Consider the following 23641-nt stretch of genomic DNA (forward strand, 5'->3'; position numbering starts at 1 on the left):
CAAACAAGAATTATCAAATAATTAAGAATTCCCTCCGGTAAGACCAACACGTCTATTTCTTACAATCTCTTGGACCATTTGACACATTTTTTACTGTAACAAATCTTTATTTTCCACTTTGAAAACATTTTTCCATCAAAGATTTGTGCTGATAAAAATTATGACAATAATATAAAAGATCACAGAAAATAGAAGGGTTGCCATTACCAGAAAAAATTAATTATGTATTTTCGGAGTATTGGCGACAATGCAGAAGAAAGAGAGACAGAAATACATGTCACTATTGAATTGCTTCAAGTTTAAGCATGGTTTTTAAAAGCAAAATACAAAACAGAAATATCACATTTGTACATTTCTAAAGTTACTATAGTTACAAGTATGTCATGATTTACGATGATAAGCAAATCATTGTTGGTAAAAGTTTGAAATTTTGTTAAATTTGTAAATTTCCAAAGACGAAAAATGCGATTTAAAAAGTAATTTATATTTGATGCGCTTGAATTTTTTTTGTTGATATTTTTGTTTACATTGAGGACATTTACCAACATAATTTTGTATGAATAACAATGAAAAAGCATGAAGAAAGCTGTTTCCATCCGTTTTGCATCTCTTACCATAAACTTCAAATTCCCCATATAGACAAACAGAAAAATTAGTGTTAGAAAATAGTTAGTACAGGGAAAAATAAGTAATATTATTTAAAATAAATAAAATAGTTTTATAATAGGGATTGAATGTTACCTGAGCGTAAGTAAGCTCGTTTCCAGCCTGCATGGTGTAGAAGGCATTATCTATACCTGAAAGACCAACGTAAGATCCTGGCTCACCGTAGATGGCCACTTCTACCTTCTCTCCTGTCCTTGCTTTGCGATTGTTGATGAACACGGTGAACTGCGGAATAATAAACAATTCATTATACATAATTCAAGCTTCGGTAATTTAAAACTAAACATTGAAAGTTACAAGAACATTCAAAGTAGGCAATAAGGACCCTTGACGTAGTATTTTATGAAAATGGCACTATATAAATTATCCAAAATTATTATTACTAACACTGTTTGCGGGAAACGCTTAAAAGCGTCTTTTACATACTGTTGGTAGAGAGTGGGAGACGCTTATAAGCGTTCTATTTGCTTACTTTTGCATTATAGTATTTGCTTATTGGCGGTTTTTTCATCAACCCCGACCCTAATCAGTATACTAATTAGGGTTGTATACTACCCACAAGTAGCCGCAAACCCAATTACGATCTGTACAATGTTTTTGGCATCTCTCGCGCTTTACCAAAAGTAAGCAAATAGAATGCTTATAAACGTCTCCTGCTCGCTACTAACAGTATGTAAAAGACGCTTTTAAGTTATTTTTATAAAATGATTTTGATTCTAGTGATGATAGTAGCAGTGATGTCATTATACATCCTGAAAACAAGAGCTATTATTCGTATAAAATATTCATGTATGGAATAAAGTGAGGTAGAAAGAGAAATTTATGAAAATTCAGAGGATGATGTAAAAGTTTGCCTAACAGCATCCCTTTTATTTGTATCAGGAGACAAATACTCAGCAGAACTTTTAGAGGTTAAGAAAATTTTAATCACATTAAAATGAATTAAAACTCACATTATTTCTTGAGATTCCGTTAACAGGTACAGTAATGGAGTCGACCATGGTGTCTCCGTGGCGTCCAGGGCTCCAGACCACAATGGTTGCTGCAGGAGCCATTTCCGCTGACAGAGTAACAGCAAAAGTCCTGATAGAATCCTAAAAGTATGAAATACAATACAATAACCCTTTGGTTACCAAAATCCGATATATCGGCTACTGTACTTTTATGAGAAATACCAGATCCGTTGAATCTGACATCATGATTTATAAAAGTATCAGGTACATTTTGGACAGTATGTTAGGGATTCTTTCAGAACTAACTAACTAACCATCACGCCGGATCCCCAGAGAGAATAGAACGCCATACCACTCTGTCCTTGCAAACATTCTTCGCCTCTTCCACGTTCATGCATCTCCTCATACATACCCGCCAATTGTTTCGACTCCTAACCTGACCGTTTCAAGTATTTGGCATACCTGATCGTGCCAAGTTTTTCTCGGTCTTCCTCTGCTTCTTTTTCCAATTACATTCGCCTCATACATTTGTTTTACCATTCTTTCCTCACTCAATCGTTCTACATGTTCAGACCATCTCAATACAACTTTCTTAATTTTATCAATAATGCTTGTGTCAGCTTTGCATTCCTTCCTTATTTTACTATTCGAACATCTATCATACATCGCTTTGTCGCATATTATTCTGAGAGATTGCATTTGAATGCATTCAGTCTACTTTTATCCTTCTTTTGCCAACTCCATGTTTCACTTCCATACATTAGGGTCGGAACCAGTATTCCTTCAAGGTTATGCTATATTTATTTTTTTACAGTATATGTATAAATATATCATTAAAATGAAGTGATGGAATTCAATGAAATTGGATGGTCTCTAATTTTTGAGTACAAGATAGTAATTAAGCAAGGCTACACAGTCTAGAGAGCACTTTGATGTCATGTATATATTAATAATAGAAGCTGAAAGTACAAACCTTCATATTCTCTTGTCCAGTCGTTAGAATAATACCCTTTGACATGACCAAATAATTGAAGAATTCCATGTAAAAGTTACTTTGGACGTGAAGAACAATGTATTCTCCGACCTAAAAAAAAATCAAAAGTGTAAAACTTCATATGCTTGATAAAATTATCCAAGTATCTATAAATAACCTTTTATTTTTATTGATATACCTTGGCAAGTTCGGTGCTGGTGAAAACTTTGATGTGGTGATTTTGTGGGGAATGGTGTGATATGAGTAATAGTTCCCCTTGGGCCCGCTGACCCATGGCATCTCTGAAGTACGCGGTCAATCTCATTTGAGAAATATCCTTCAATGTTTCCTTAGCATTCGGTGCATCATCAAGACCTGCGAGTCGAGAAGAACGTTTCAGTGAAAGTGAAAACATAGAAAATTACAAAGCCTAGGAATCAAAGACAATCCTAATTTGAAATAATTTATTTGGGGAACCATAGACAATCAGGTAAATAAAATGGTACCTAATTAGGATAGAGACGATTTTTTAATTAAAAAAGAAGAGGTAAATAGGTAGGTACTTGTTTCTTTTGTTTTTATTAACGTAAACACCAAAAATATTTAAAGATTTAAAATTAGATTAACAAATAACTCCACCCTCCTCTCATGTTCACAATATAAGTAACTGTTGCGCAGCTAGCTGAGATATGTTTAGAACTAAATAGTCTGTCCATATAGGTGTTCGGATGGAGATATGGATATTTTCTTAAGATACATGGAATGACCAGTAGGTGTTCACATGTGGCATATGACAGTCGTCAAGTGTACGAGGATTCATAATTTCATTAAAAGAGCATTGTTTCATAAGTGCTTTCAATGACCTAAGTAAAGGTCTAAGTTTTGCAGCATAATATCACATGAAATTGGTAAACTGGCGATAGTATACATAAATTATTCCAATTGTTGAGTAATTATGTTCTAGAAATGACATTCAATACTAAATGATTATGAAAAAAATGGTTTGAGGGCACGGACGGTAGTTTTTTTACTTGTGTTATTTTCCAATCAATTTACACACTAATAATAAAATTCATTATTATAATAACCCATTATATTAACAGATTAATTTGCATAGTTACCAAACTAATGTTTACTATCAGTAAAGCATTGTTTTTTTTTTAATGTAGATTACTTACCTAACTGCGTCTTGAGATCGATCTTGAGATGCCAGATTCCAGGTGTGCTGTCATCCATACGGAGCTGTTGTATAGGGAGATCCCTCCTTCCCCCTCCTCTCATCTCCACGTTGCTCTGTATCTCCATCATGCTGAGCCCCAACTGCAGTGGTCTCAGGGGAGAACCATCGTGGAATGATGCTGCGATCTGAAAATACAAATTTATAAAATTATTATATTTATTTTAAAATTACATGCTTAACTGTGAAATTATCAACATTGGCTTGATTCAACTATATTGAAATAATATTTCTAGTTTTAGTTGTTTTGTTCAGCTAGTGAAGGATACTAGAATTGTAGTTAAAATCAATCACTAATATTTCAGTCTTCTTTGACCCGTATCACACCCAAATGGTGTAAAGCACACTGCATCGGATCAAGGTGATCAGTTTTTTTATTAAGGTCTGAAAAGTGAAATATATTTCATAGGATACATAAGTGAAAGAGCTCACTACTAAATGGGAAAGGAAATTTAGAAGGAATAGTGAAGATTAATGAAGAAGATACTGGGCGGGTACTAATTAAGAATTGTGAAGATTAATTATGAGGATGAAAAGAAGAATAATGGCAATGGCTTGTGCATTCATATTTGTGAAAGGTTGTGTAAGTTGGACATACTAGCAACTGGGAATTTATACAGTTACTTGAGTCAATTTGTAAGTCAAGTGACAAGTTTTCATTTATCTGAGGCATTGGTCAAGTTTTACACCATTAAGTATATGGACTAAGTCTAGTTTTGTATCTGAAAGTCCAAACGTTGGGTCTAGATTTGTATGTTTGAGAAAAAATACATTGTAAAAACAGCAAAAATATTAACTCACATAGCAATCAAAAGGCATTGCAGGTTTGAAGACTTGCGGAGTGCCTCCGAGGAAGGCCACATTGATAGAAGAGTTGAATATCCGAGCTACGGAGTAACCCTCGATGATCTCGTCTAGAAACCTCTCTCCGACTGTGGCCGTGATGATGACTTCCATCCCGTCCAGGGAAGGAACATACTGCTCCAGTTCTCGCATGGGATATCTGAACTCGTAAGTCCCGTTGAACTGGAAAATTTATCGCAACTTTAAAAATGTAAACGATGAACTGTTTTCTGCAAGTTTTAAAGGAATTTTAAAGTTCAATGGTATTTTGGTGAAATTAATTTGATTTATTACATTAGATTTCTTGCCAGTCTGAAAATGGTTAGAAAAATAATTTTATAAATGAGATATTGTTAAATTAGTCAGTCAAAATATTGAACTAAAATATCCAAAGATGATAGGTAAAATTGTAAATTTTTACGCCACTGATTCTCACAGAGACATTTGGAATGAATGCAATTTTCGACTTCCAATTGCTGGGAAATGGTGAGAATTTTTAATGATGTAAATATGAAAAATTTCATAGACCGTAACTGGGTAAATAAGTATTTTATAAAAAAAAAATTGATTAATATTTCTTATAACAATATTTCATGTTCTCATTAATTAATTAATACATTTTGCTGTACATCTCAAAAAAATATTGATATTAATATTAATTCTTTTTTGAAAACTAATTTCAAAGCATTCATAAAAAACAATATACAAAAATATGTACTCACGAATCTCAAAAATGGAAGATAGTCATTTCTGCCTCCATATTGGTATGTATTATATGGGTCTGGTTTTGTCATCCAGAAGGGATATTCTTCATCCTGAAATCACATAAGCAGGGTAAAAATAAATAATATACGAGAATTAGAGCATCTTCCGTAAGAGAAAAAAATAGATAAATTAGTTTTATTCTCAGTATGTAAAAATATTTTATGGATACTCACAAAATTGAAGTGTCTTTCCACGACTTTGGAATAATCGTAAACATAGCCGGGTTGATTTAGGACATCTGTAGTCATAGGTACGGGACCATTCTGTATGAGAATAGGGTTTCCGTTCTGATCTACTTGAGGATTCAAATTCTCATAAGGATTCTGAGGGTTGGCTCCAGGGTAGAACTGATTCCGGACATATTGTTCTGAAATAAGGATTATGTAATTAGTATTATCAAATGACCAGTGTGACCACTTCCAAGTGATCAAAGTCAGGATAGAAATGGAAGAAGTTGCTGCTTCACTATAAGTGATCTCCTGAGTAATGGTGCTGTTTTCTTTTCAGTACTTCTTTATGGCATCTTAACACACTTAGGGCGCTTGTCCACTACCCGGAATTTTACCGTCCGGGAGTCCCGTTTTGAAAAATGAAAGCGACTACGACAGTTTAGCGTGATCGAATTTACGCACGTGTTCACGCACCGATCAAGAGCTCCGATCTGAAGAAAGATGGACAAAAGCAGAAGCCAATCCAAGCCAATCGTCGTTTTAAAATGCTAACTGACGTGCCGGATAGTAAAATTCCATGTAGTGGACAAATGCCTTTAGAACGGGAAAAGTACTTTTACCCGTTAGGTCGATTGATTGATTTTTACCTTCTGCGCCAGCCTCATTTCAAAGTCAGAAAAGAAGGAATTATTTAATGTTTTTACATGAATATTATGTAACAATCTCTTAGTGAAGGTCTAAACTATTATCAATAGTTAATTAAGGTCTAAACTATTATCAATAGCGCAATTATCAAATCCCGTCGCAGACTTAAAAAATACCTGTCTGAAATGTGTTAACTATGGACTCTCACCTGAGCTACCACGAAAAAGGTTAAAGCAATCCAAGTCTAGTAGTAAACCAATATGTTTTAATATTCATAGGAAAAGAAAGAGGAGTTATAGATACTGCAAAGAAAAGAAATCTTGAGAACTTTTGCCAATTATCGACAGGAAGCAGAAATACGAAGTAATATGTATTATATTACAGGGTATGTAGTGTTAGGGGTCATTAGTGATCTGTTAACCGATTGTGAACATGGAACTAATCCAATGCGTAGTCATTTCGATATAATGTATTATAGTTTCAACCAAAAATTGACTAAAAGTCTCGACACTGAACACAACTAATCAAATCCAAAGGTCATTTTAACACCGCTTAGACAATTAAAGGTTAAAGAATTGATACCATTTGCATACAAAAAGTTGAATAAAATCTGTAAAAAAAAATCATAAGGCAATTTGAGTCCGTTTTATGAACTGTTGACTATTGACTAAACCAAATGCTGAGAGTTTATATAAAAATAAATAAATTTCATAAAAATTATCCATTCCAAAGTGTAAAAATATATTTATTAAAAAATAATAATAATATTTGTGTTTTTACTATTTACAAAAATACTTCAATTTCATACTATTTCTGTGAGCTTAAGCGGCTCATTATTAGAAATAAGTATAAAATTGTACCTAACCACGGGACCACAACACGACACAAATATCTTTCAACTAAAGGTTAGAAAACGCATATCGCTCACTCCTTTCAACAATGTCATTTATCAAAAAACTTGATTTTTCAGGAGACCGTTTTTGAAGTTTAAGAACGTAATGAAATATATTAAAAATAAATACTAAGCCACTTATTGAATTTTTTACTGTGCAACACATCGTTTTAGGTAAAACCTGAATGTTTTTTCTCCATTTAAAAAAATATTTAGTATATTAAAAAAAAATAATTCATCAACACCTTGACGTCACCCACCTTATCAAGCTGATATACCCTGGGAATATTAGAAAGAGGGGTAGGGAGATGAAAGAAAATTCAGCACAAAAAATATACTTAAATTGATTTAATTAAAAATATAAAAATTATACGAAAGTGACTTTAACTTAAACTAATCTTATTCACTATCTTAAATTAGCTTAAAATTAATTAATCCTATCTTAAATTTAACTTATTCTAACCTTTGGTGAAAAAGATGCGCCGTGATGCTGAGGTCGCCGTGATCCTTTGTGAAAAAGCTGCGCCGTTGGATGCTGGGATGAGGTTCTTCTTATGACGGGCCGCCGTGCGATGATTCTTGCTTCTTATCTTCTTCTTCTCCTAGTAGAGCTTCAGCTCTTAATTTGAGGCTTATGACCCGGCGTGGGTCTGCTTTTGATACTCCGGATGAGTAAATCCCTTGTTTCTATCTTCTCTCTCCCTGCGTAGAGCTCCCGCTCTTCTCCTCACTTAAGTCTTAAAACCTGGTGTAGGTATGCTCCTTCTAACTGATTTCTCCCGACTGCTCGATCCCCCTGATCTCTCCCGACGGCTCCTTCCAACTCCTCGATCCCACTGATTTCCCGAATGCTCCTTCCAACTGATTTCTCCCGACTGACTATTCCGACCAGTCCGACTGGTCGGTCTTTCCTTTTACGACTGATTCCTCCCAACTGATCCGTCCAACTGTTGGCTTCTAAGAGTGACTTTCAAGTCCCCGCTTCCAAGTCTTCCGGCTTCCAAGTCACTATTCCGACCAACTCTTTTCCGGCCAACTGCCGGCTTCCAAGTCCTGGCTTCCAAGTCCCGGCTTCCAAGTCCTTATTCCGACCAGTCCGACTGGTCGGTCTTTCCTTTTACGACTGATTCCTCCCAACTGATCCTTCCAACTGTTGGCTTCCAAGAGAGTATTCCGACCAACTGCCGGCTTCCAAGAGATCGATCCCACTGATTTCTTCCCGTTATATTCGGTTTCTCTCCTTGAAGATCACGCCCTCGAAACCATTTTTCATTGGCTGACGGTGCGCTTGTATCCACCCCCAAAATTTTCAACGTCTAGACGTTGATTGATGGCTAATTGATGTCTGGACATCAATTAGCAAACTTTTAATTTTATTTGCACTATATAATAATAAAGAACCATCGGCAAATATCTTTACAAAGGCCAGCGGGTTGGCGACAGTTTTTTTATGATTCGAACCTTTTAAATACATTTTAGTTTTATGACAGGTAAATTATAAAAGGTCGGAGCCATAAAAAATATTTGCGTGCACAGAAAAATATTTTTTTTTCCTAAGACTAATTAAATTAAACGATTGATAATTGATTATTTTTGCCAGGCTAGAGGAGAAACGTGGTTTCACCACGTCAACCTTTTCTTCAAAATGTAAAAACAACTCTTTCTGCCCTGTAGCGGGTAAATATTAAGTTGAAAATATGCTGCTTTTGCTGGGATAAAGTACATTTTCTGGACATTCCGAAAACATGCACAAATGAAAATTATTTTTTGACATCTCATCAAAGATGAAGAAGAATATGGAAGTCTAGGCATTTACGGGGCTTACGACCGTCATAGGCTGGTTTAAGTGATCACTTTACACACGTGTAACATTCACCAATTCTACCCATTATTGACAACCACACTACTCAAATTCTTGGAAGTTCTATATATATGAACCAATTTAGAAACCTTGTTCATGAATCACTAGAACTTCACTAGAGACATCTATTGGTGAGATGTAAAGAAGCTTTTTATTAAGCAGAAACTCTTATATTATAATATTATAATATTATATATTATAATATAAGAGTTTCTGCTTAATAAAAAGCTTCTTTACATCTCACCAATAGATGTCTCTAGTGAAGTTCTAGTGATTCATGAACAAGGTTTCTAAATTGGTTCATATATATAGAACTTCCAAGAATTTGAGTAGTGTGGTTGTCAATAATGGGTAGAATTGGTGAATGTTACACGTGTGTAAAGTGATCACTTAAACCAGCCTATGACGGTCGTAAGCCCCGTAAATGCCCAGACTTCCATATTCTTCTTCATCTTTGATGAGATGTCAAAAAATAATATGAAAATAACTCCTGTAATTGGAGATAATCCAGATTTTGTGAACAAGTATTTGGACACACTCAAAATGTTGCAAATGAAAATTGACGATTTTTAATATATGACGTTGTTGAAAGGAGTGAGCGATATATGACCTCTGAAATCAATGTGACATCATTATACTTTAGGAATTATGTCTCCTTCCTATGGATACTATTTTTTTTTGCAGGAATTCATCCAAGTCATTATGCTTATGGCGCTGCAAGTTGACTAAACCATTGTCTTATAGTTAAAAGAGTGCTTAAGATCTCAGTAAAATGAAGTTTACTCGGTTCACCAACTTTTTTACAATATGTATGTACATATTAAACATTTAAACGTTAGTGTGTTATTTTTCTCTCTATATTCCTACAGTAATTTTTTCCCCGCATCCATGACTTATTTCAATAGGTCTTTTCAAAAACGATCTATAGAGGTTTCACTGAAATATATAAACCATATGAACCTTAGAGGTTTCTACTCTTTACCTCAAGGTTTGGAATAAGGATAAACTTGTGTCCGACCCATCATGACGTATGGAATCGAAAGTAGAGCGGACACCGTTGCCACAAAAAACGCGCTTAGAGTGTCAGAAATGAAGACTCTAAGAAGCATATCAGGCAAGAGTCTTCAAGATAGAATAAGAAACGCCAGGATCAGGGAAATATGCAAGATTGAAGATGTCGTTAGGTGGGGAAGGCAACGAAGGAGACAATGGTATGCGCATGTGAGGAGAATGGAACCATCCAGACTCCCCCACATCGCACTGTATGGCCGAACCCATGGTAGACGACTCCTGGGCATCCACCAAAGAGATGGGTCGATAGCTGGGAATCTGTCGGTTCGCAGTAGGCTAATCCCTCTTAAAAACAGGCCACAAGGCCTACAACAAGATGAAGAAGAAGAAGAAATAAAAAGAAACAAATCTCACCCCTGTTGTATTGCTCCCTGTCATTGGGCAGGTTGACTCCGAACAGCCCCTGATTGTTGAACTGTCCCTGCTGCGAGTAGTACTGCGGTCTGAACTGCGGGATGGGGCGGATGGTCGCCTTCAGGGTCAGGTTTCCAGACACGGGTGCGCCGGACGTGTAGTTAGCCATGATACGACCGTAGATGAACGGATCGGTGTTGAAGAAGAAAGCCGGCATAGTTACGTTAACCTATAAAAAAATATTTATTTAAAAAGGTAGTTGGGACAGTTTTTCATATTTTTTTTCTTCTTTTTATTATTTTTTATTTGTTCGGGAATTGTACAGCTTTATATTTTAAAAAAGTATATAATAAAAAATAATTACATTAACAGTAATAAACATTACATTATATTAACAAAAATAGTTACATTAATAAAAATAAAGCCAATTAAACAATTCCGCATTTATGATCATACACATAATTAGAATAGAATAAAATAACAACTATGTAATTTTTTCCACGTGAATTTCGTTTGACCAGCAACCGGGTTTCGTCGTAACCGACATCATTAGACTGCAATTCATGTGGAAAAAATTACATAGTTGTTTTTTTAATTCTATAAAATGCAGTTCCACCAAGAAATGTCAGTACAAAACTTAAATCTAGCATAATTAGAATTTTAAGTTTATAATAATGTGTCCTTACTGGGTTTTATTGAACAGAGGGCACATTTTACATTACTAGTTTAATATTTGTTGGCTATTTGTTTATCTGTACATGACGGATTCTTCAGTTCTTTGGACACATTGCGCGTGGCGATGAGGAACGACTGGAAGGGGAAAAGAGGGAGAGGAAGATTCCCCACACGATGGACCGATCAAGTTGAGGCAGCACCTCGGTGGTTGGAGCGCTACATGCAGTGCAGTCAAGGGAAACCTGGAGAAGAGTCATTGCTCCCACAAGGGTCACAACCCTCAGTAATGAGGAATAAGATGAAGAAGAAGATTTATTTGACAAGAGTTAGCATGCATCATAGATGCATGGCTGAACAACAATCTATTTCCAGGTATACATAAGTGCATATAACGTAGTTTACATTTTTTTCATGTTTTTGGATTTTTTTTCAGCATCCATCCCAGGAGATACCACTCACTTATCTCTCCATTGAACAGCTTACAATACATATGTATTTGTGTTAACTCACCTCAAATCTCGTTTGATAGTATTCTTCTACAAGGAATTTGGACTCTTCTATCTGCCCGAGAGCATAGACCTGGACTATCCATTCCCCAAACACTGGCTGATCAGATAACTTGTATTCCAAGCTTACTGTACCGAGGTTAGACTGAAAAGAAAATATAACAATTTATGATTAATATAATATGATTGATTACCCCATCATCTATTCAAATAAAAATGTAAATTTTGGTTGGCTCAAAATCTTAAACTTCTAAAGTTGATGATTTGCAAGCGTATTTATATATACACCTGTGACAAGTAAAAACATGTTTTTTTTATTAGCTGTTTTTGTTACTGCAATGACAGTGCCATTTGTTAAGTAAAAGAGCCATACATGCAATACCCACAAACCTTGTGAAATTGAACATATCGTAGTAGTACAGGAGAAAGTGACCAACTACCAAAAGGTAAAATGTTCAGGAGGGCCATTTTAGTCACTATTGCTTGGCAAGAAAATAAACACCAATGCAGTTAGTCATTTTTAACTAGTCAATATGTTATACTTCCAAGTTTAAAATCCTTTGGGATTTTTTCAGGGCAATATTAAGCTAGTAAGATTCATATAGTCAATGATCACGTTTTTGTAAAACAATGCACTTGGTCACTTTCTCCTGTATGACTACGATATTAGAAATGAGTTCTTCAATGACTTTATAGATAATAAATAAAAGTTAAGAAGGAAGTTAAGTCTGTTTAGAGCTGCCCAAGATAAGGACAATTAGTCACAAGTGATAGTCGATGTCAGGGGGACCTGACATGACACGCACAGAAGAACAGAATAGATCAGTACAATCTCTTTTCTTTCTTGTACATTTAACCAGACTGAGCTATACCAATGAGTGGCCGGGTACAGCCAGTTGCAAATAAAATACTTTAAAACAATTGAAAGCAGTTTACAAAAAAATATATATAAAATAAAAATCACTAAGGTACAGTTTTATCTGAAATAAATCAGCGCTACTATTTGGTTCCATGTAATGGTCATATTCATCTGATAATTTGAAAAGCAGTTTACCTTTTTTTTTTAAATTAAACACTTGAATATACCACTTTAATGAATTATAATGTGGTTTATTCAACATTATTTTTTATATTTAACTTTGTTTCAAATGTTCAATTAAAAAAAAAAATCTACATGTCATTCTAAAAAGTTAATGCCGAATCAATAAATAATATAGTAGTTTACCTGTCTAGAGAGCCATCTCTTCATAATATGCCTGTTGGGATCAAGAATATAGACGTCAATAGCATTATTGAATGCCTTCAGTTCCGTATTGATGGGAATTGTTCTGAAGTGAACTGAAATATTTCAAAAGATCATTAGAAATCTTATATAGTAACAAAAACACCAGATATTAATAAGCCGTGACTCCAGGGTATCTAAAAGATACGCGCATTCCAGGCGAACTGATTGATAGACGTCTCACGCTTCCATCGGCTGCAATGGGGAAAGTGATCTTACCAGCTTGCAACCAGTGCACTAAATTTGGCGAGCGTGCCACTGCTGTTGCGAGATCAATGCCTTGGAATGCTCTTCCATCAGTAGTTATAATAAAAACAGTAAGAGTGAGATGATAATACAATGATACAATATGATATCACTCGTTGTGGGTAGTGTGCTGGTACGTTGATCACTGTATTTTTACCATTTTAATAAAATATTTTTGTTCTGTTTTTTCTTCTCGAAGCCTCTCCTGCCTCCTCTTTCCTTCTTTCCATATTTTTATTACTCATGTATGATTCACTGATACACACATACACATACACATACACACACACACACACACACACACACACACACACACACACACACACACACACACACACACACACACACACACACACACACACACACACACACACACACACACACACACACACACACACACACACACACACACACACACACACACACACACACTCACCCCAACCACAACATTACTTTCATTAATCACTTATTATAATAATAACATTATCAATGGATTTTTATAATTGGCTGTAGATTTATTAATTGTTATTGTATATTGTATTATTTAGCTGTAAAAATCCCAAATAAATAAATGATCTTTAGAAATACACCAAAAATGCATTTATTTGCTCAATCATTTCCACAATCTTCTTTTCCCCAATTAAAAGACAGTGAAGTGCTTTTGATGCAGTATTTTACGAAAATGGCGCTATATAAATCATCTAAAAATATTATTATCAAGCTAATGCCTGAATAATATGTCCGCCTCCATAGTGTACTAGTTAGCGCACTAGGCTACCATGATGGAGGTCTCGGGTTCGATTCCCAAGAGGGTCAAAATAAATATTAGTGATTTTCAGTCTGATATTTATTTAATATGACCCTAGACTGGTACCTAAAGCGGAAGGCTGATCACCTTTCCTTTGTGTATTTAACGATCAAGATAACACTGCTTCTATATGATGCAGTACCCTATGCACCATTGGGGTGCGGATAAGGGTTAGAAGAAGAAGAATGCCTGAATATAGGAGCTTGTTGGCTGCATTTCTTGGTAAGCAATTTATTTTAAAAGTATCAATCGGGCACGCACTGTTATCATATTTTTGAGTTTCGTTAAATTTTCTTAAAATCAAAATACCTGTTTGTCCTTGCATGTACACTGGTTTATCCATCTGTATAAAGATTGTCATGAATCTCCGGGAAAATGTGAGGTAAGTCTCATTGAGGAATGCTTTCCCATCAAACGGATCATCGTACAGTCCTTCGATCCTCAACTTATATACTCCGGGTACTGATGTAGGTGGTACCTGATGAAAAAAACAATTCATTATTTATTTATTTTATTTTTTAACGGCTCATTAACCAGAACATGTACCGAGACGCTAATTTAGATTATTTTGAAAAAAATCTAGGAATTACAAATAATACAATGTAATATAAAAACTCCGCCCCGTAGTGTAATGGTCAGCACGCTCAGCTACCGTACTGCAGGTCCCAAAATTGAGAAAAACTAGAGTCTATTAAATTATATTTTATTCTAAAAAACAGATAAAAATAAAACTTGTGAAAATTGTTTCGCCTTGTTATGGCATTTTAAACTAATATCAGTAAACTAATCAGGTCCCCCAAAATCAAAAAAAAAAAATCTAGGTAGACAGTTACATTCCAATTGGAAAAAAATATTTTGTCCTCTGCTCCACATACTGTTGTAATAGATATGAGTGACAAAAATGTAAGCTTGGAATTTAAAAAAATAATACTAATGATGAAAAAAATGTCGAATAACATCCGACATGGAACCTAAGAACAAAAAATCTATGTCGAATTTGATTCGACATTGGACCAGTAAGGGTTAACATTTAATATATAAATTAAAATGGAGTTGTAGAAGTTATCGCCAAATCTATGAATAAACCAATAGTTTCTCTAGCAAGTAGATCTCTAGAGATTGAAGATAAAAAGATGTTAAAATCAAGAGTAGAATGATTTTCAATACATACCCTCATGTTCAATGTCTCCGGGACGCCTTGCTTCACTTCCTGGTTGATGTGAGTCAATTCCACCCCATTGTTGGAGATGGAAGCCCGGACGTTCATGCGAGCCCTCGCCTTGAGGATACTAACCGACACCTTGTAGATCTGACCCGGTCGCACCATGCGGGACGCCACAATGAAGTATGTCCTGAAATCACATAGAAAAGGACATACAAATGTTAGAATGGGATCGAATGTAGTAAATTAACTTAATTAACCGTTACTGAGTGCTGAGAATCGATATCGCTCACTCTTTTCAACACCGTCATATATCAAAAAACTTGATTTTTCAGGACATCGTTTTTAAAGTTTAAAAGTATTATGAAAAGTACTAAAAATAAATATCAAGCCACTTATTGAAATTTTTACTGTGTAACAGATCTTTTTAGGTGAAACCTGAAGGTTTTTTCTCCATTTCAAAAATATTTAGTATATTTAAAAAAATAATTAAACAATACCTTTTCTTCAAAATGCAAAAACAACACTTTCTGCCCGGTAGCGGGTAAATATTAAGTTAAAAATATGCCGCTTTTGCTGGGATATAGTACATTTTTTGGGCATCCCGAAAACATGTAAAACAGAAAATGGACGATTTTTGATACATGACGTTGTTGAAAGGAGTGAGCAAAGTGTGGCACTCCATCCTCTCTGTTGCAGTACTAGTAGTAGTAAAATTATAAGCAAACACGTATCTATTTTAACAGTTGATAGTTTTATTTCATCTAGAAGCTGGTCATTGTGTATGTATAGCCCCGGGCTGAGTGAGATTTAACTGAAGATGGTTTGGTCACATGGCGTGAATGGATAACTGGATAATGAGAGAATGAGCGAGTTGTGGCAAGTGTTAATACAAGGATAAAGCAAAGAGAGTTTCAAAATATAAGCTTGATCAAAACTTGAATCTGGTCAAGTAGAAAGCTCCATTCTATCTCCCTACCCCTATAGAAATAGTAAGACTAGATGATTGCAGTTATTGACAAGCTGTAGGCATGTTTCTAATTTATCTTATAATGTAGATGAGGGTCACTATACATCTTTTATAGCACAAAATCTTATTTATGATGTTTTTTTTTTAATTTGCAATAATTAACAGGGTTTTCATCTCTTTGCTATCTGATTTGAGTAAATTGTCCTCTTTTCAATTTATATTTGACAATATGGTAACCCTAACATAGGCAATTTTTTAAAGCATATTAGTGCAAGTTTTAAACCTAATTTGTGCCACACTTGAATTTTTCAACTAAGAATATTGCCAAATTGAAAACAAAACAAGAGATTCAGTTGGATAACTAAGCTCTATGCCATATGCGCTTGCTGTTTGCAAAATATGATAAAGTACACATGGCAATTTTTTCATTTATCAAAATGATAAAAAGTTTGGTTTACCAAATAAAACGAAAGCTAGTGTATAGAACATGAAGAGGGAGCCGTCCATGCAACATTACCGACTTACCCAGGTCTGTCAGCAATAATAATGAAAAAAAAAACACATTTCAGTTTCATGGTATACTTTTCTTTCAATGTATTAATTTTTACATGATGTAAAAATACACTTACGCTTCGTTAATGATGACACTGCTGGTTTCAAGAGGAGGTGGTCTGCTGTCATATCCACCGCCGAGTCTGTTAGTATCCCAAGGTTGCCTCGAGTCATATTCATTAGGGTAGCCGGGATTATTAACCCCGTCTCTGTTCCCGTAAATATCCCGGTTGAATCCCGAATTATCGGGGAAATCATTCCTGGTGTTAAAACTGTCCTGAGTAAACCCGTCATCTTTTCCATATGGATCCCGGTTCGGGAAGTTGGGATCTCTATTGGGGTAGTTTCTATCACTAGTCGGGTTATTGGGATCTCGATAAGGAAAGTTAGGATCGTTACTTCTGTAAGGATCCAAGGGATCCGGAGTATTGTAGGAATTAGGGACTAAAGGATCTCTCGTGAAGTTGGGGTCATACGGGTTATTCGGATCCCGGGGAAAATTAGGGTCATTCGGGTCTCTAGGGAAGTTAGGGTTATTGGGATCCCTGGGGAAGTTGGGGTTATTCGGATCTCTGGGAAAATTGGGGTTACTCGGATCTCTGGGAAAGTTGGGGTTATTCGGGTCACGGGGAAAATTTGGGCTGTTGGGGAAGTTGGGGTCATTGGGGTCTCGGGGGAAGTTTGGGTTATTCGGGTCACGGGGGAAGTTGGGGTCGTTGGTGTTGTAGGAGTTCGGCGAGGAGCCTCGGGAGAAGTCCTGAGTGCTGCAGCAGGAGACGAGACAGAGCAGCAGCGCCGCCTCCAGGAGGCGCCACCTTTCCCGCATCTCGGGAATCGCCTAGAAAAAATAAACAATATTAGTTACGTAAGAAATATAAGCAAAAAATCAAATAAGTTAGGGATAAAAGAAACGTATTGTAAAACGACCACGTTCATTCAATTGGAAATTTAATAATTAAGAATTTTTTTACGTATTTTTATTTCCAGTGAAAAACTAATTTTTCACACGAAATTACCTACAAAACTTTTTTGGGCGCTAAGAATTCATGAGACTCTCTACCTACAGCCCTTGCACGCTTACTTTTGGGAAGAAATAATAATACGACAAACGAACGACGCGAGCTCGAAGTATAATACAATTAATAATTGCATGTATAATTTATTTTTCATATTAGCCATATTTTTTCATTACGATTTTCAATAAAGTAATCAGAAGCAAATATAATGTGTTGTATGTATAAAAAAAATCTTTACTTGGCACACATTTAATTATTTTAATTAGGTAGGTATTTTGGTTAATTTATAACCGCTTTTATTTATTTTAATTAGGTAGGTATGCACTGTAATGAATTTGTAAACTGTTTTAATATTCTTTTGTTTAGTTTTTTTAAACAATACAAATCCCCCAAACGAAATGCGAGTTAAAAAACCCATTAAATAAAAATTATTTTATTTTTAATTAATTCCATTAGTAACATATCAAAAAGATAAGTCAACTATGTAAAATACAATATTTTTTTAAATAAAACATAACGGGATAAAGTTGAAAGTTTTGGATGGTACTATTTTTCCTCGTTTTTCTTAAAACCATCTATTTATTTAACTAACTAACTAACTAACCATCACGCCGCTTCCCCGCAGGGGTAGGCAGAGAGAATAGAGCGCCACACTACTCTGTCCTTGCAAACATTCTTCGCCTCTTCCACGTTCATGCATCTCCTCATACATACCCGCCGATTGTTACGACTCCTAACCTGACCACTTTCAAGTATTTGGCATACCTGATCGTGCCATGTTTTTCTCGGTCTTCCTCTGCTTCTTTTCCCGCTAACATTCGCCTCATAAATTTGTTTTGTCGTTCTTTCCTCACTCATTCGTTCTACATGTCCAAACCATCTCAACACACCTTTCTTAATTTTATCGATAATGCTTATCTCAGCTTTGCATTCCTTCCTTATTTCACTATTCGTACATCTATCATACATCGTTTTGTCGCAAATTCTTCTGAGAATCGCATTTCGACTGCATTCAGTCTACTTTCATCTGCCTATTTATTTTGAGATATTTATGAGTTTTTATAAAGAAATTATGTGGGAATTTTTTTTGTTGAGAATCATTCAATTATCCTAAAATTCTTCCTAAATAACTGTATATAATGTTGTTGATATATCAACGTCAATATTGGAAATATGTTGAATGAAGAGTATGTATATTTAAATCGGAAACTACACTCAGTAACCCTGTTACCATAATTAATATAACAGTGAACGAGAGAGATCACTTTTGATTGATGATATGTGACAGCTTGTCGCCTACACTAAGGGTACAAATTTAAGTAAATTAGGTCACAGTAATAGGGGTGGTAAATTATTAAAAGAATAATGAAAATAAAGTCACCCTGGAATGGCTAAAAATATAATACTGAATCATTAGTCAAAATTGCATATTTTCGAGTTAAATAAATAAAAAATTAAAATATTTGTAATTATGAATTGAGGAAAAGATGAATAACTCGGGTGTAACGTGAGATAAAAAAGTGTTGACTTAGAAGTCGAATAAAATTATGCAGAGGCTAAAATATCCATCCGATACCCTAGCCACAAGTGTACGGTGGAGTGTCGAATGGGGGAATTAACGAATCAGGCTATAAAATAAATCAGGGAGTCACATGACACGCGACTTGTCGGAACGCACTTCCAAAATGTTCATAATAGGCTGTACGGGTAGGTAGGTAAGTACCTGTTGAGTACCTGCGTACACAAATGTAAGAAACTTATTAGTGAAAAAATGAGAATAGATTTTGAGTTAGCGTAGTTTTATCCACTTCGATTTCGCAACGAAAACACCATAAGACAAAACGACGATCAATTTATGTAATAAAATATCGCTCACTCCTTTCAACAACGTTATATATAAAAAAACTCAGGAGCTCATTTTTAAAGTTTAAAAATATAATACAATGTATTAAAAATAAATATCAAGCCACTTATTGAACTTTTTTACTGTGCAACAGATCTTTCTAGGTAAAACCTGAAGGTTTTTTCTCCATTTGAAAAATATTTAGTATATTTAAAAAAATAATTAAACAATACCTTTTCTCTAAAATGCAAAAACAACACTTTCTGCCTTGTATTAAGTAAAAAAATATGCAGCTTTTGCTGGGATATAGTACATTTTCTGGGCATTCTGAAAACATGCACAACTGAAAATTATCGATTTTTGATATATGACGTTGTTGAAAGGAGTGAGCGATATGTATGAAGGTTAAATATATGTATGTATATGAAATATATAAACGTATAAAACGTAAAGGTGGGGACTGACCGGAGTCATTTCGTCGTAACGTAACGCGTTACGGTGCGAGCATTCGTATAGTCAGTACAGCGCTCCGAGCACTCCATCCGATGTTCAAATGCTCGCAGCGAATGTTACGTTACGACGAAATGCTCCGTCAGTCTCCACAAAGAGCCCTGTTACAATGTATTATTATTATTGTTTGAATTTCAAAACTGATTACCTTGCCATTATGCGATTGATAATATAGATAGCACTGCAATAGTCAAGTGCAATGCCATGTGCACCAATAGGAGCCGATAAGTGATCAGATGGGGTAAAATTGGGCAGGCGTACATTTAATAGGCTAAAATCAATCACGGCCTTATCGAGTACGTAATCATGTGGAAATTTAACAATACAACAGAGAGCACAGTTCCTGTCCATCTATAATGTGTATAGATTGTGATCTATAGCTTTCGGGCAAAAACGCGTGTTCAAATGTCGCCAAAGGTAATTAAAACCATTTATTTAAAAAGGGGGAAAGGCTAGGAAGTGTGAGGGTGGCATAGGGGAAGCGGGAACACCCACGCAATAAAATTTAACGGGACAGATAAATTAAGAGAAGATAGTTTCGTTGTGTAATTTTATACAGTGTACTTTTGTAAACCTTTGAATACACGTCGCGACCTCACAACAACAGGGGTTTGTTTATCTTTGACTAAATTACTATTTTTCCCGACAATGTTTTCAGATCATGATATGTCTCATAATATGTGTTTATATTTGATGTAAAAACCACTACCTTTGTGTAATATTTTGTAAAAACCAATATCTTAAATTTACACAAAAATATTTTTTCTCATTGCCTTGTAAAGTTGATAAAATCAACACCTAAGAAGTGTACAACACCTAAGAACACCTAAGAAGTGTACAACAGTAATACTTATATATGCGTCTTTTTGTTGTAAAAACCGCCATTTTTGTGTTATATGTATTTGTAAAAACCAATATTTTTAATTTACACAAAAAGGATTTTTGAAAAACTTATTATTTTTATAATGATTTAACCACTATATATTTACGTAATATTTTGTAAAAACGATATCTTAAATTTAAATAAGAAGGATTTTTTAAATATTAAAAACATAATAAAAAGGAATTGATGTTTTTTTTGTAAAAATTACAGAATGAACCGAAAAAAAATATTACAAAATCAAAGGAGAGCAAAGGAAAATATTTATTTTCAGAATACAAAAAATTTAAACGGAAATAATAAATTTGGATAATTTATATAGCGCCATTTTCGTAAAACATATCTCAAGGGCACTCTTCTCGCAAAAAACCTTTCGTTTTCATACGTGAAAAGGTATATTTAATTATTAAAAAAGGTACAAATTTCATCCCTTCACATTGGAAAGGAATGTTGTCAAAGTAGAAGAGAGGTCATTTTATATTCGTTATAAAATGTGTCGGCACATTCGTTATGTACGAATAGAAAGGTATTATCTATAAAACATTTTTTTAATAACACGATTCATGAACATTTTCAAACCGCTAAGTAAATATTTGGATGTATATAAATTTCAATATATTTATTGAGTAACACTAAAGCAAATATACTTGAGGCGATACTTCGTAAAAATGGCGGTATATAAATTAGCCGAATAAAAATATAAATAAATACAAAACATACATTTTTGATAGTTTACAAATTGTGGATTCCTAATCTTAGGTATGATTTTTAAACTAATTATAATCTATTAAAGTGTTTAGTTTATTCAACCTGTATTTTCCATAAACGAATGACGAAAATTTTCCGTGTCAAATATCGATTTCCCGGGAAAACATCACAATAAACTCCATAAAGTTAAAGATTGTATGTTTTTTTAAATCTCCTCAGAATAAATACACACATAATCTGAAATAAATTGTATACTTTGGAGCTCCAAAGAGTTCGATTTTTCTTCCAGATTATGCATATATTTATAAACAGTAGATTTACGAAAAACAAACAAAAAAACATTAGCTAACTGGCGTTACGATGTTTTGTCAGGAAATGGTCGATATGTCGACGAAAATTTTGAGGTACCTACGTAAATAATATTACATAAAATGTATAAAATATTTTAGGTGCTTTATAAAAATACACACGTATTTCATTAATTTGTTTATCGAAATTCTATAAAAAAAAGACTTAGCACGACCAAATCAATCAGAACCTAAAATCTAGTGATCAAAAGTCTACCTAATCGGAGAACACGTAAAGGAAGATAGGAGTGTATGTCAGGATAAACGAGTGTGGCGTTCTATTCTCTCTGGCTACCCTGTAGGGAAACAGCGTGATGGTGGTAGTAGTAGTATTTTTCGCAGATACCTTAAGAGTACTCTATACAATCAATTTCTTCTTTAACACGTTTGGGAAATAAGGAAATTCAAAAAAGACCCCCGTTTGTTTGTAAGCAGGCTGGATAAATGAGTTAACCCTTCTCTATCACTGTACAGTATATATTATATATAATACTATAGTACTCGGTTCCTACCAAAGGGATTAACCCTTTACTGACCTTGGTGGTAGTGTAGAGATTGCGCAATAGAAACTGTCAGATGGTATGAGGGTATGAAATGCTTTGAAACTCTAATTTGTAATTAAATCCGGTATACGTAAAAGCTAATTTTGGAATTAGTTATAACCTCTTAGACAAAAAGATAAACAAACGAGATAAAATTTAGGCAAACAACGAATAAATCGAACGTCACTTTTGATATGCGAGTCATTTTGGCTTAGTACTGTACATGAATATAACCAAAGGATACATAGAGATAAAGCTTGTTAAAACATACTGAAAGACGGGTAAAATAGCGCTAGGAGTAAAAAAAAAATCATTTATTTGCGATTTTTAATCAAATATGACATGTGAAACATTTTTGCTGAGTCTAAATCCTTGTTCATAAATCTGTGTTTCTCAACTTGGCAATTATTTCTACATTTTGACATCTCAACATAGATAAATAATATCAAAGTCTAGGTATTGAAAGGGCTTACGACCCTACATAGGTTGAAAAAATAAAAATCATGTTTTCAGGCGTCTCCTAGTATATGGAAGAAATTTTATGTTTCAAAAGATTTCATTCTATATATGTATATTATAACTATTTGAATTTAAGACGAAGCATTCATCATTTATACGAAAGCAAAAGAAAATCCAAAATTTGAATAGTGTGGTTGTCAATCATGGGTAGAATAGTGAATATAACATGTGAAAACAAGCTTTTAGGTAATTCAGAACCAAATAGGCACATTACCATCGCTAATATTGCATTATTTTAATATATTTAACCTTTTATTTTTCGACATCTCATCAAAGATGAAGAAGAATATGGAAGTCTGGGCATTTACGGGACTGACGACCGTCATAGGCTGGTTTAAGTGATCACTTTACACACGTGTAACATTCACCAATTCTACCCATTATTGACAACCACACTACTCAAATTCTTGGAAGCTCTATATGTATATATGGACCAATTTTGAAACATGTGTAAAGTGATCACTTGAACCAGCCTATGATGGTTTGTAAGCCCTGTAGACATCCTTCCATATTCTACTTCATCCATATTAAGATGTCAAAGAAATGATATGGATCTTTTTACGAAATTCCTTTTTACTTTTTAATTTATTTGATTATGTGAAGATTGGATTTACATAATGAAAATGGTCGAGTCGGTTTAAAATT

The 23641-nt window shown here is 34.4% G+C and overlaps 1 protein-coding gene across 1 annotated transcript in view; it reads right to left on the bottom strand.

Moving 5' to 3' along the window:
* Mcr (macroglobulin complement-related) overlaps positions 1–23641 on the bottom strand; it is a 108008-nt gene that overhangs the window by 21781 nt on the left and 62586 nt on the right. The window contains exons 2-15 of the mRNA XM_088264078.1: positions 16709–17469; positions 15119–15299; positions 14257–14425; positions 12837–12949; positions 11616–11756; positions 10431–10659; positions 5611–5804; positions 5395–5487; positions 4631–4855; positions 3771–3957; positions 2792–2967; positions 2593–2703; positions 1620–1760; positions 742–891 (exon numbers count right to left, since the gene is read on the bottom strand). Coding sequence (XP_088120204.1) covers positions 742–891; positions 1620–1760; positions 2593–2703; positions 2792–2967; positions 3771–3957; positions 4631–4855; positions 5395–5487; positions 5611–5804; positions 10431–10659; positions 11616–11756; positions 12837–12949; positions 14257–14425; positions 15119–15299; positions 16709–17457 — 2859 coding nt within the window. The 5' untranslated portion in view covers positions 17458–17469. The remainder of the gene's footprint in view (positions 1–741; positions 892–1619; positions 1761–2592; positions 2704–2791; positions 2968–3770; positions 3958–4630; positions 4856–5394; positions 5488–5610; positions 5805–10430; positions 10660–11615; positions 11757–12836; positions 12950–14256; positions 14426–15118; positions 15300–16708; positions 17470–23641) is intronic.

This window comes from Brachycentrus maculatus, unplaced genomic scaffold (assembly GCF_059751285.1).
Source record: "Brachycentrus maculatus isolate JH-2025_06_01 unplaced genomic scaffold, ASM5975128v1 h1tg000213l, whole genome shotgun sequence".
Lineage (NCBI taxonomy): Eukaryota > Metazoa > Arthropoda > Insecta > Trichoptera > Brachycentridae > Brachycentrus > Brachycentrus maculatus.